Source organism: Alosa sapidissima, chromosome 10 (assembly GCF_018492685.1).
Source record: "Alosa sapidissima isolate fAloSap1 chromosome 10, fAloSap1.pri, whole genome shotgun sequence".
Lineage (NCBI taxonomy): Eukaryota > Metazoa > Chordata > Actinopteri > Clupeiformes > Clupeidae > Alosa > Alosa sapidissima.
Window position 1 is genome coordinate 29064425 of NC_055966.1, and position 12500 is coordinate 29076924.

The following is a 12500-nucleotide window of genomic DNA, read 5'->3' on the forward strand; positions in this document are numbered from 1 at the left end:
CTATTATCCTATTCAAGTGAATGGGGATACATACAGGAAGGGGCGTGATATGTGTAGACTACTTCCATATTGGCGTTACAAACTAACCCAATGCATTTCTGTGGAGGATTTTTTGAGTGCTGTGTCTCCTCATTTGAAAGTCTCTGAAAGAATCTTTGAAATTGGAGGAAAATTTATTTGGTGCAATTCAGCAACCTTGCCACTAGATGTCACTAAATCTTACACAATGCACCTTTAAGAGGTGCCTTCTGACTCACCAGGGCAGAAGAGCTGAGAAGTGATTGCATGGGTTAATAAAGAAAGGGAGATTCGCTTCCAGGAATGAGCCAGGCAGTGGAGTAAGGTCAGCTTCCCATTTTTCGCTCACTCAGGCTTGTGCAAAACATCCGCTGCACTGCCCACTCAGGCCCCACAGCTGCTCTGGCAAAGCCGTGTCAGATTGACAATCTTCTGAGAGAAGTCTGACATTTATGGCTACACACAGCCTGACAGGAAGTCCCGGCAAGTGCCTTTTAGTGCCACGGTGGCTGACAAAATGGTTGCTGTTCATGTCAGAAGAGAAGTCACTGTGCCTCCCCTGATTCATTTTCCTTGTTTGTGGTGAAATATCCTTTAGTATTACAAGTCAGTGGCATGTAGGGACGCCATTGTAATCTCACCAAACAGTGGCCCCTATTCTAAGATCTTCCTCTTAAAAGCTTAGTTCTGGCTGTTTCTGAGTGGATTGGCCCAAACCGAACCAGAGGAATGGAGTCCATTGTAAGGCGATCCCATGTTAATACAATGGTGCTCATTCAGTATAACCTCAGGGCAGCATCAAGCAAATCGTATGATAATGTGTGTGGGGGAGCAGCGACACCGTTTGACCAGATCTTTACGTCTGTTTCTGCAGCTGTTTAATGTGTTTGTGTGAAGTTGTGTTGGAGTTGTTTATGTGTATGTCTATGTGTCTGTCTCAACTCTCAAAGATTTTATTTGGTATTCTGTACACACACACACACACACACACACACACACACACACACACACACACACACACACACACACACACACACACTAGTTAATTTGAGGCAGATTGTTCTTCAGATTTTCTGCCTTTGTCAATCCCAGCTGTAAGGGTACTGGACCTGAATGCGGTCTATTGTATTGCTTAGGAATTTAGGGTCAAAAGATTAGGTGTATATCTTCTGCTGCGTAAGTAAGTCGTATCAGGCGAGGAGTCTAAAGTTCACTCTTATGAACCAATAATCCAATTCACAATAATCACACGTGCATGAGCAAGTGTATACACAAACACAACATGTCCACAAACGAGCCGCTGTTGTTTGTCTGTTGTTTGATGTATTGGATGTATGGAAAAATAAAACTGACATATGTTTATCAGTTTATCATTGCATTTGTTATGTCATATGAATGAAATAGTGACTTCCACTGTTAGCATAGTGGGTATTAGTTATGGTGTTATTTTATGTAAAGGGTGATACTAAATTACTCGTGTAAGAGATTGTGCTAAAGTTCACAGAAAGACACAGAATTAACATTACATTTGTATGATTAATACAGATTTAAGGAGGGCATCTTTAATGCCAAATTGTTAAAGGTTGCCTTTGTTATTCTTTGTGTCCACTGAAAATGTTTCCTCCATCTTGGCCTCCATGTGTTCAGAATGACCGGTACACAATAGGTGGCACGGACATGTTTGACTCTCTGACTGACCTGGTGGAACACTTCAAGAAGAAGGGCATTGAGGAGGTGTCAGGAGCCTGGGTACACCTCAGACAGGTGAGTCCCTGATTACCCAGTGTGACAGTGTACTGTCATAACTGCCATAGTAACCTCAGACTAACAAGGATACCCTTGGGTATTTCCTCTGTCTGGACATTTCTGTCTGTCTGTCTCTCTATGTATATTCAGATTATTGATGATTGAATGATTGATGTTTTTAAATACATGTTTGTAAAAAGGTTCGATCTGTCCTCTCTCCTCTGTGTCTCTCTGTGGATCAGCCCTACTACTCCACCAGAGTGAACGCAGCCAACATCGACAACAGAGTGAGGCTGCTGGAGGTGACGGCTGAAGGGGAGTCCCAGGATGCTGGCGCAGACAAGAAGATCAAAGCGGGATTCTGGGAAGAGTTTGACGTAGGTTTCACATGCCGGTGTGCCATTCCCCAAGCCTGGCCTGGAAATCCACATCCACATCTCTCTCTCTCTCTCTCTCTCTCTCTCTCTCTCTCTCTCTCTCTCTCTCTCTCTCTCTCTCTCTCTCTCTCTCTGTTTCACACCTATGACATAGCCATTTTTTCTCTTTATTTAGCAACATCTTCAGTTCATCCCTCTCTCTCTCTCTGTTTCTTGTAAATACAGTATGTATTTCTCTTTATGTCTCCTTATGTCTCTCTTCCTCGCCCAGGCCCTGCAGAAGCTGGAGGCCAAGGCCAAGAGGAGCCGTGATGAGGGGATGAGGCTGGAGAACAAGAGCAAGAACCGCTACAAGAACATCCTCCCCTGTGAGTGCTAATGCTTGCCTACTTCCTGTGTTCCTTTAGCGCTGTTTTTGACATTTATTGACATGTATTAGTCTAAAGTCACTAATCTGAATCTCTCTTGTTTTGTCTGCTTCCCACATCCCACACAAACACACACACACACACACACACACACACACACAGTCGATGAGACCCGGGTGATTTTACAAACAGGTGACCCCAACATCGTGGGCTCGGATTACATCAACGCCAATTATGTACTGGTCAGTCTACACACTACCATACATGCACTCACACACGCACACACACACAGATTACCTCAATGCCAAATATGTAATGGTCACATTGAACACAGTACTACTCATGTTTTGCTTAAATACTAACATGAGCTGATGCTGCTGTCTGCCTTTGCTTCTGCATGTGGATAGAACAAACTGCATGAGCCTGGAGATCAGAAGGCCTACATCGCTTGCCAGGGGTGCCTGCTCACCACCGTCAACGACTTCTGGCAGATGGTGTGGCAGGAGAACTCACGGGTCATCGTCATGACAACCAGGGAGGTTGAGAAGGGACGGGTAAGTGTGCTTGAGTGAAATCACACATGGGCCAGATTACTTGTTCAGAAACGTCCCAAAATATAATAATTACTAGCCTGACGTAGCCATACTCAATTCTAGTCAGAATATGAGTCTGATACTGCTCCATTGGGACGTAATTATGTCCCTCGAACAGGTGGTCAATCAGAGATTTCAAACGAACGAGGGAACAACACGTCACAATGCAACACGTTGTTTTCCCTTGATGAAAGTGAAACCATGAGTTTTCCCACATCTCAACTTTGGCCAAAGTTTTCAGAAATAATGGTTTTCAGTGATAATTTGCATTTTCCATATGGGGTCTTAGAAGCTCCTTCTAGCCACCGCGTTTTTGTTGCAAACATAATCAACCTACAAGCATGCTCAGATGACGTGATAGACGAGGCAGTGTTGCTCACCTGTCCATCATCGTAAAGCCCGATTTGATTTATCCGCCAGATTTGGCAGTGCCAGACCGAACTTCCCGACCTCAAATGTTGTGGGCGGGACTAAGTTCGGCTGGCACCCAGGCTAAATAATTACTATATGGCTACAAAATTTAACATGGCTGCTGTTTTCAAACTGATATAACTTGGTCTGGATATATAATACTCAGATTCAAACTAGTCAGTCTTTACGATCTCTGGCATTATTTATCAGTGTTGCTAAAGCAACTGCAAAACACTGCACATAAGTGTATACAGGCTACTGCAGTTGCTGTGTGCTGATCTCCCCTTACAGAACAAGTGTGTTCCCTACTGGCCTGACAATGGGACCAGCAAGGAGGCTGGGGCGTACCTATTGACGTCCATCTCAGAGAGAGACGCCACCGACTACAAGATCCGCATCATAGAGATTGCACCTCAGGACGGGGTAAGCTAGGCCATGTCTCTGCACAGCACACATACAGTACCCCCCCTTCTTCTCTCTCTTTCTCTCTTTCACTCACTCACACACACACACAGACAAACAGACACACACACACAGACACACACACACACAGACACACACACACACACACACACACACACACACACACACACACACACACACACACACACAGACAAACAGACAGAGACACGCACACACACTCATATTCACAGAGAGAGAGACACACACACACACGGCTAAATACATGCACATGCAACTTGTGGCACCTTGAAACAAAACATTTATAAAACACACATGCAGAGAGAGAGAGAGAGAGAGAGAAAGAGAGAGATAATCCAGTGGTGTATGTTAGTGAAGTCTCTGCTGCTACTCTGCTCCCCTCAGAGAGATTTACACTCTAAGCTTCTCAACTGAGGCAGCCTTACAGCAGGAATGCTCTCATGCCCACTACTTTACTCAGCAGCACACACAGGTCATTACTCTGGACAGCTGCTCTTTATTGTGCTAGAATAATATTACATAAAATCATCTCATATCCTATATCACATCATATATCAGATATAATATCATACCATATCATATTTCAGTATAGTCATGATTATTGCTGCGGAAGCATGGTGTGTCTCCTAATAGCATCATGGTCTGTCTGTGTGTGTGTGTGTGTGAAATGTTTCTGTCGAACACCATTAAAATAGACATGTGCTCATTCCGGGTGATGCTTCATAAATCACAGCACGTGTAAAACAGTGGCTGCTGTCTATCCACCACGTTCTTTACTCAGTAATTGTAATCCATGTCCCCCTGGTCTGCCTGGTCTGCCTTGGCTTTGACCTCCTCCTCCTCCTTCTTATGCCAGGATACGCCAGAGCCATAATGACCATATTCACAAAGGCCTGGAGATAGATGACCATATCCAGTTAGGGCCATTAATATGACATAATCAATATCAGTTCTTAAAGTGAATAGCAATTATATTGATTGATTTCATTTCATTTCTGGTGATCATCTTCCTCAATAATTCACTCATATTGATCACATTTTTTTCTTCTTTCCTAAACAGATATATAAAAAAAAATGGGCTTGTAAATTGATAGATTTTGTGTTGAATAAAAATCCTGTGTTGAAGTACTGTATTGTTTTCCTCTTGTAAGCTAATAAAACATCAATTCTCATCAGAAGCTGTAGACTTTAACCTTGTAGACGTATCACTGCTAGTCATTGTCAGTTGAACTGTCACAGTCCAGGAGGAGGAGTCTTTATAGACCCTTTCAACAATAAAAACAAAAACAATGCTTGAACGTTCTATTTGGTTCCCAATCTACTTCCTCTGCATTAAGATAACATATGGAATGTTAAAAAGGAAGTCTTGTGGGGCCAACTATGATGCTGATAATGGAACTCTCTTGAAAGGGTCTATTCTGAAAGGTTTTTTATCTGCGTCCTGCTCTGTCCAGTCGGAGCACGCGCGGACCATCTGGCAGTACCAGTACCTGAGCTGGCCAGACCACGGGGTGCCCCAGGAGCCAGGAGGCGTGCTCAGCTTCCTCACACAGGTCAACGGCAAACAGAGCGACTTCCCCGACGCTGGACCAATGATCGTTCACTGCAGGTATTATCAGATCTGCCCCAACGCTGGGCCGCCCGTGGTTGTCCACTAGAGTTTACACACAGATTTGCCCCAACGCCGGGACCGTGGTTGTCCACTAGAGTTTACACACAGATTTGCCCCAACGCTGGGCCGCCCATGGTTGTCCACTGCAGGTACACACAGATTTGCCCCAACACCGGGACCGTGGTTGTCCACTGCAGGTACACACAGATCTGCCCCAATGCCAGGCCCATGGTTGTCCACTAAAGTTTACACAAATGTAACTTTCAATAGTCTCCTATTGTTATCAGTGCTACACAAGCTAGTATATCCTATCTTAACACCATGGTGATTAATATAGACTATTCATAGATTTTTTCTTTGCTTTCATATTATCTTTGACAGTTCCAGTTTGACACTGTGCACCTGTACAGTATAACCTTTCTACTGTATCTCTCTCTTTCATTTGGTAGGTTATATCTCCATACTCTCTTTGAGGTGACTGTCATACTCCATCGACTAACTAGACTATATTTATTTATTTTCATTTTCTAACATACTTTCTTTATTGTGATAGGCTCACTTTGATACACTTAGGACTTATGGGCAGTAATACACTATGGACTTATTCAACTGTGTGACTTCCATAGTATTATTTATCAATTCTACCCACCTTCTTCTCAGAAGGCTCCAGAGACCCCACAGTCAACACTCCAACAATAGAACCATTTAATGGCTATTAAAACTACAGTGGTACAAGAATTGGGCAATAACCTCTGACGTTATCGAACACTTTCTGAATCGTTCTAATTCAGTAGCCAATGTCATGGTCCACCTTACTGTGATCACAGAATTCATAGTTTACCCCCCTTTTTTTTACCACTGCACGCCTGAATGTTTGTACTACTGGAGAGCAATCAAGGAAGATTAAGACTCTTGGTAAATGCAGATTATGTGAAAATTGAGGAAACATTTCATGGATATTAATACTCTTAGTGAATGCATGCAAAGAGCAGAATATTGCATGGAAATGAACACTCTTGGTGAATGTGGGGATTTGAGGGACTAGTCTGTGGACGTTAAGACTATTGAGATGTCCAGGGGGGGCTGAGGAAGACAGGTTTTCCTCCCCACTGCACAGCCCAGTACTACAGCACTTACAGTAACAGTCAATACACACAGGCACTAACACTACTTAGAACACACACACAGGCACTAACACTTCTTAGAACACACACACAGGCACTAACACTTCTTACAACACACACACAGGTACTAACACTACTTACAACACACACCACTTCACTCTGCTTCCTCTTCGCATGGCTTTCACTTGTTGTGGAAACTGTTGACTTCAACGGAATATACGATCCACTGATATCGAAAATGAATGACCGCCTGCAAGACTGCGCACACACACAGAACACGCACACACGCACACACACACACGCACACACACACACACACACACACACACTCTCTCATACACACAGACACACACACTAAGGGCACTGGAGAGACACTGTTAAAGTCATGACAGCCACTTTACATAGCTATGCAGGTATTACTGGCAACAATCTATCTAGTCTTCTTAGGCCCCACACTGGCCTACTTATACACCCATATAACCTGCATGAGACCCAGTGCACGGCCCATCGGTGGATGACAAGGCCATCTTGCCAGGGGAATGTTTTAGACTTTCATGAAGGAGCGAGGTATTTAGTCATGGCTGTCTCACAGTAGAGGTCATTGTCCTTCAGGTCGGAGCCCTCGCAGGCTTATCCCCAGCTCACACGGCCTCCTCTTCTCTCCTCTAAGGATGAGGGCCGATCACAGAGAGCAGAATACAACAGAGAACAGAACAGCATGCAACAGCTACGTAGTTATGAGGAAGAAAAAAAGGCCACTGAAACGAATGAGCTTGATTTTCCTGCTGTACCCATGAGCAGCGCAACTTAAAGGGACACCAGGCAACGTTTTATTACTCATCTTCGTAAGTCGGTATATGGTTAAATTACTTGTTACAGGGCGAATGAAGACTCTCTTGTCCGCCCCTACTGCCTGTAGGAAGAATGTCCCGCTTGCAAGTTCAGTGTATCGTACCTGCCGACCGAAACAGGGTCAGTTTACATCCTGCATCCACAGCACAGACAACAGACAGCACAGACACATCCACAGCACAGACACACAACGTGTGTATAATGGCAGAGCTGGCGAAGAAGCAACGATAATCCTTGATGGAAGATGCAAAGAAAAGGAAAAGAGCTTCAGACAGAGCGAGGGGGAGTTTCGTAGAGAAAAAGCATCAGGCTTGCCTGAGGTCCCTTTAAAATAACCCAAATGCACCACATTACTGTAGATTCTGATGCAACATGGATCTCAGAGGAATAGTGGCATGGAGGTTCACACTCTCTCTCTTTTAGATGACCCCGGCCACCGCTAATGTGCTGTAGTGACGCTGCCTTAATGAACCATATGAAAAGCAATGAGTCGTAAAATTAAAAGCAGGTGTAAAATAAACGTTGATTTGTACCGTGCTGTTTCAGTCATTAAAATCGGTGTGTGTGTGTGTGTGTTTTTTCTCTTTAGTGCTGGCATCGGGCGCACTGGCACCATCATAGTAATCGACATATTGATTGATATCATAGACACTAAAGGTAAGCATTCCCATGGGCCTAATGCTGTACAGAGGGCTTCTGACTGGTACGGGGCAGCTTACTGTTGAAGGCAAACATTATGGACATTAATTATTAATGGCTATCTGCTAAACATCTGGAGGGCCAGTCATTAAAAGATCACTAACTGTATTGACATAACAGGCTTGAGTGCATTATATAGTGCAGTATAACATACTCTGTGTGTGTGTGTGTGTGCGCGCGTGCGCGCGCGTGTGTGTGTGTGTGTGTGTGTGTGTGTGTGTGTGTGTGTGTGTGTGTGTGTGTGTGTGTGTGTGTCTGTGTGTGTGTGTGTGTGTGTGTGTGTGTGTCTGTGTCTGTGTCTGTGTCTGTGTCTGTGCATGTATGTGTGTGAATGTATGTGGTGTGTGTGTGTGTGTGTGTGTACATGCGTGTGGGGTGTGTGTTTGTGTGGCAGGGCTGGATTGTGACATCGACATCCAGAAGTGTATCCAGATGGTGCGTGAGCAGCGATCAGGCATGGTGCAGACTGAGGCCCAGTACAAGTTTATCTACCTGGCTGTGAGCCACTACATCGAGGCCACCAAGACCAAGATGCAGGCCTGCCAGGTGAGCAACACTGGGCTGTTCACCTGTTCAGCTGTGGCAAACAAACAAAGCTGCTTCCACAAGCAAGTCACTAAATACCTGCAAAAAATGAAAGCCAGCTTTAATAACACAAGCTCATTGAATATAATCTACATTGGCAAAATACAGCTGTTAGCCAACTAGCTAGCTTTCATCACAAAACACATGTTAGGCACATCCGCTAGCTAGTTATCTTGCTACAGTAGTTTTGCACAAAGCTCAATAATGCCTCTTAATAATTGGGAAAGTGGTGAGACTCTGCAGAATGGCTGTGTTGGGGGTTTGTCAAAAGGTCTCCCAGATGAGACTTGACAGGCAGAGGTGTTTTGGGCCATGGGGAGTGAGTTTGGGGGGGGGGCAAGGAGGTGAGTATTAGGGAGTGAGTTTGGGGGGGGGGCAAGGAGGTGAGTATTAGGGAGTGGGAACACACATGAAACAAAAGGGGCGGGGGGGGGGGGGGGGGGGGTAAAAGAAATCGGCTTTGACAGTGGAGGCGGGCTCTACTGAGCCTGAGTGGGGGGTGTTGATTGGCAGGGGGAGGGGGCTGGGAAGGTGCACACCTCAGAGCAGCCTGCTTCAGGCCGCGGAGCTGGAGCCTTCCCTGCTGCGAAGGTGTCGTGGGTTTTATGGAAATATATGCTTTAGTTTATATATCTTTTATATATCTTTTATGTAGTATCTTTATTCTGTGTAATATCATTGTTTTGGGAAACTGAATTCTGTAGTATGTTCAGTGTGTGGGAAAGGAAGACTGGTTTAAGTGTGGGAAGAGCAGACCTGGTAGAAAATGTCATAAATAAGGGTTGGTGTCAGAAAATGTAAGCAAAACCTAAAGAATGTATGAATAACAGGATGTGAGGGCAAATGTGGAGTACCATATATTACTTGGTCAGCTATCTGTAAACATAGGTGGTGGGAAAGCCAGAGTGTGTGCTGTCTGGGATGACTTGAAGAGGTATAAAGGCTGGACAACAGCCAGAGGATGTTAACTTACTTGCTTGCTTCACTAACCAATGCTCCAGAGTGCATTAAAGCCATCATCTGCAGTATACATCCACGGTGTGCGGACTTCTTTTGAGTTTGTAATATTTAACTTCAATTTGACACCACAAAGGAACACTCGTGTGCATGTGCAGAGTACTGTGGTTCTCAGATCTGCTTTGCCCCAGAGTGTAATTTGGAGAACTTTGACCAGCAAATTTGGATAATCCACATAAGCCTGACCAGCAGAGGTGCAGGTGGCAGGATTTTTTTCCTGGTCACTTGTTACTCAGGGTAAAGTTCAGAAATTGATAACACTTTTCAGAAATTGAGAGTCACTTTTCCATTTATCAACCTCTCCCCCCAAACAGTTTGTGTTCTTTCCAAGACATTTATTTTGTTATTCCGTACATGCGTTGTTTTTAACACATCTCTGTGTCTAGATAGGGACAACACAGTTTGTGTTGTTTCCAACACATTCGTTTAAGTGTATAAGTGTATTCGTTTAAGTGTATAAGTCGTTACTTCTGTTGCCTATGGCCTGTTGGGAAATGTAGATGGTTACCTGGAAAGGGACATGAGTCTCACCTTATCAGCCATGAATGGAGAGAGACAGGGGGGGATGTTAAGAAAGTGTGAGAGAGTGTCCATGATTTGCCATGGCTGACCGCAGCTTTTCTCCAGGAAATCCTGCTACCAGAAAATCCATTTCAGTGTATCGCTCACTAGCCACATTCTTAGTACTTATCAGAAAGTGAGTGTGAATGAGTATTCTTCCCTCAATCTCATCTGTCTGTGTGTCTGTGTGTGTGTGTGTGTGTGTGTGTGTGTGTGTGTGTGTGTGTGTGTGTGTGTGTCTTCACAGGAGACAGAAACGGAGTATGGGAACCTAAAGCCCCAGCAGCACGCCAAGGCCAGCCGGAAGGTCTCCAAGTGAGTCCAGGCAACACACACACACACACACACACACACACATACACATCTGTAACTGGCTTTTGCCTTCCCCCCAAAAATCACAGTCCCTCTTAACAGTTTGTAACACCAGAGGTCAAGATGTGGTGTTGCACTGAATTTGTTAAATGTGGATTCAGATGAATAGCTCCAAATGGTGAAATTATGCAACATGTAATTGAGAAATACCATAAGTAGCCTGTGCTGTGGGCCCAACATTCTTACTGTAATTCTCTAGAAGAAAACCTGCTTGCCTCTGCCTAGCTAGCTTTTGAGAGGAATATTCTGCAGAGCGATATCTCTGACAATGTTAAGAATACAGGTAGGAACACAGAAAGAAGGTATACTGTCTCTCTTCCCATATCCCCCAGAGGTAGTGCACACACACACACACACACACACACACACACACACACACACACACTTCTTTTGAAACATCTTACTGCATCAGATGGCTTTCATGATGCCATTTCATTTCAAAGGCAGAGTGAAATGACAGCCGGCATTTCCCACGGCCGCAACCAAACTGTCACATGAGAGTTAAGGTCATTCTGAAATCAATCAAGCCGCCTGTTTGATAATAGCTTGATAATGGTTTTCTCTGCTGTGCCATTTGTTCTATATTTTGACATTCAGCCAACTAACTGTTACTTTATTTTGTCAGGAGTAAAGAAGAAGTTTATGAGAACCTTGGGGCAAAGGGCAAGAAAGATGTCAAGAAGCAGAAATCCGAAGAAAAGAAGAGCGGATCAGTGAGAAAAAGATAAATAAAAAAAACGAGAAAGACAAAATGTACAAAAATGTTCTAATCAATTGGACTGATAATGATGATGATAATAATGATGATGACGACAACGACAGTGTCTAAAAAAAGTTTCCAAAGGTTTGAGGCAGAAATCTGTCATTACATGAATATCCTGCCAATAGCCAAGAGTGGGAAAGCGACTCCAGGTTGCAGGACAATTGGGATGTCCAAGCTGAATGTCCGCCACATCTGGGCAAGAGCTGTCTCAGCCCCTATTAGTGTGGGAAATTATGGTACACACAATTTCATTGTGAATTAATTTATAGATATTTCAATATTTTGTTTTGCTTTTCACCTTTTCATGGCTTTTTGTAAAAGAATATACATTGTGTGTGCTCAATTGGCGATGCAATTGATCAATGAAAAATCCTTGTAATACTGATTTAAAGCAGAAAAATAAACAAATGTTTCATGTAATCTATTGTCCATATGTCATCAACCAGAGGCAGATAGTTCTGATCACATCTGACTGACAAATAACTGGGTGATGATTGGAGGGTAACTGGCTGTCAGAAAATGTTTTCGCAATAAGGCCATATGTTTAGGACATCGCTTCAGTCGACCCCCATTTCGTTGACCCGAATAAACGCAACATAGCAGTGTGAAAGACCTTTGTAGATGAACGACCTTTCCTCCCTGCCTCCCCCTCACCATTGAGGCACGGAACAAAGTCTGCATCACTCTCTGAGAGGGAGGGGGGAGAAAGAAGGGGGAGGGAGGCTGAGATTGATATTAATTCATCTGGTTCTTTTGGAAGCCTGCCCGAACAGGACGGATTATCCAGTTTTTTCACTCTCTTGCCAACACAGAGCTCCACCGTGCAATGACAGGGAGGGGTTAAACTGATTCGGAGGACTGGGTAACTTAAGACGTTTGGGGACGTTTTACTTTAACGAACACTCTGGGTTGTCGGCTGAGTGAGTGCAGAGTGCAGTGCAGAGTACAACGATTCATTTGG

General features: G+C 44.1%; 2 protein-coding genes across 8 annotated transcripts in view; both read left to right on the top strand.

Moving 5' to 3' along the window:
- The window catches only part of ptpn6 (protein tyrosine phosphatase non-receptor type 6), a 27854-nt gene extending 15895 nt beyond the window's left edge, over window positions 1–11959 (top strand). For all 7 annotated transcript variants that reach the window (XM_042107197.1, XM_042107196.1, XM_042107193.1 and 4 more), the window contains 11 exons: window positions 1666–1782; window positions 2007–2141; window positions 2413–2509; window positions 2672–2751; window positions 2917–3063; window positions 3805–3936; window positions 5409–5563; window positions 8132–8199; window positions 8636–8787; window positions 10652–10719; window positions 11402–11959. In XM_042107197.1, the coding sequence (XP_041963131.1) occupies window positions 1666–1782; window positions 2007–2141; window positions 2413–2509; window positions 2672–2751; window positions 2917–3063; window positions 3805–3936; window positions 5409–5563; window positions 8132–8199; window positions 8636–8787; window positions 10652–10719; window positions 11402–11504 (1254 nt within the window). In that variant the 3' untranslated portion in view covers window positions 11505–11959. The remainder of the gene's footprint in view (window positions 1–1665; window positions 1783–2006; window positions 2142–2412; window positions 2510–2671; window positions 2752–2916; window positions 3064–3804; window positions 3937–5408; window positions 5564–8131; window positions 8200–8635; window positions 8788–10651; window positions 10720–11401) is intronic.
- Window positions 11960–12262: 303 nt separating this feature from the next.
- Window positions 12263–12500, top strand: part of rbp5 (retinol binding protein 1a, cellular) — a 4216-nt gene continuing 3978 nt past the window's right edge. Inside the window, exon 1 of the mRNA XM_042107212.1 lies at window positions 12263–12500. This exon is cut by the window's right edge and continues 304 nt beyond it. The gene's annotated coding sequence lies outside the window, so the exon portion shown is untranslated.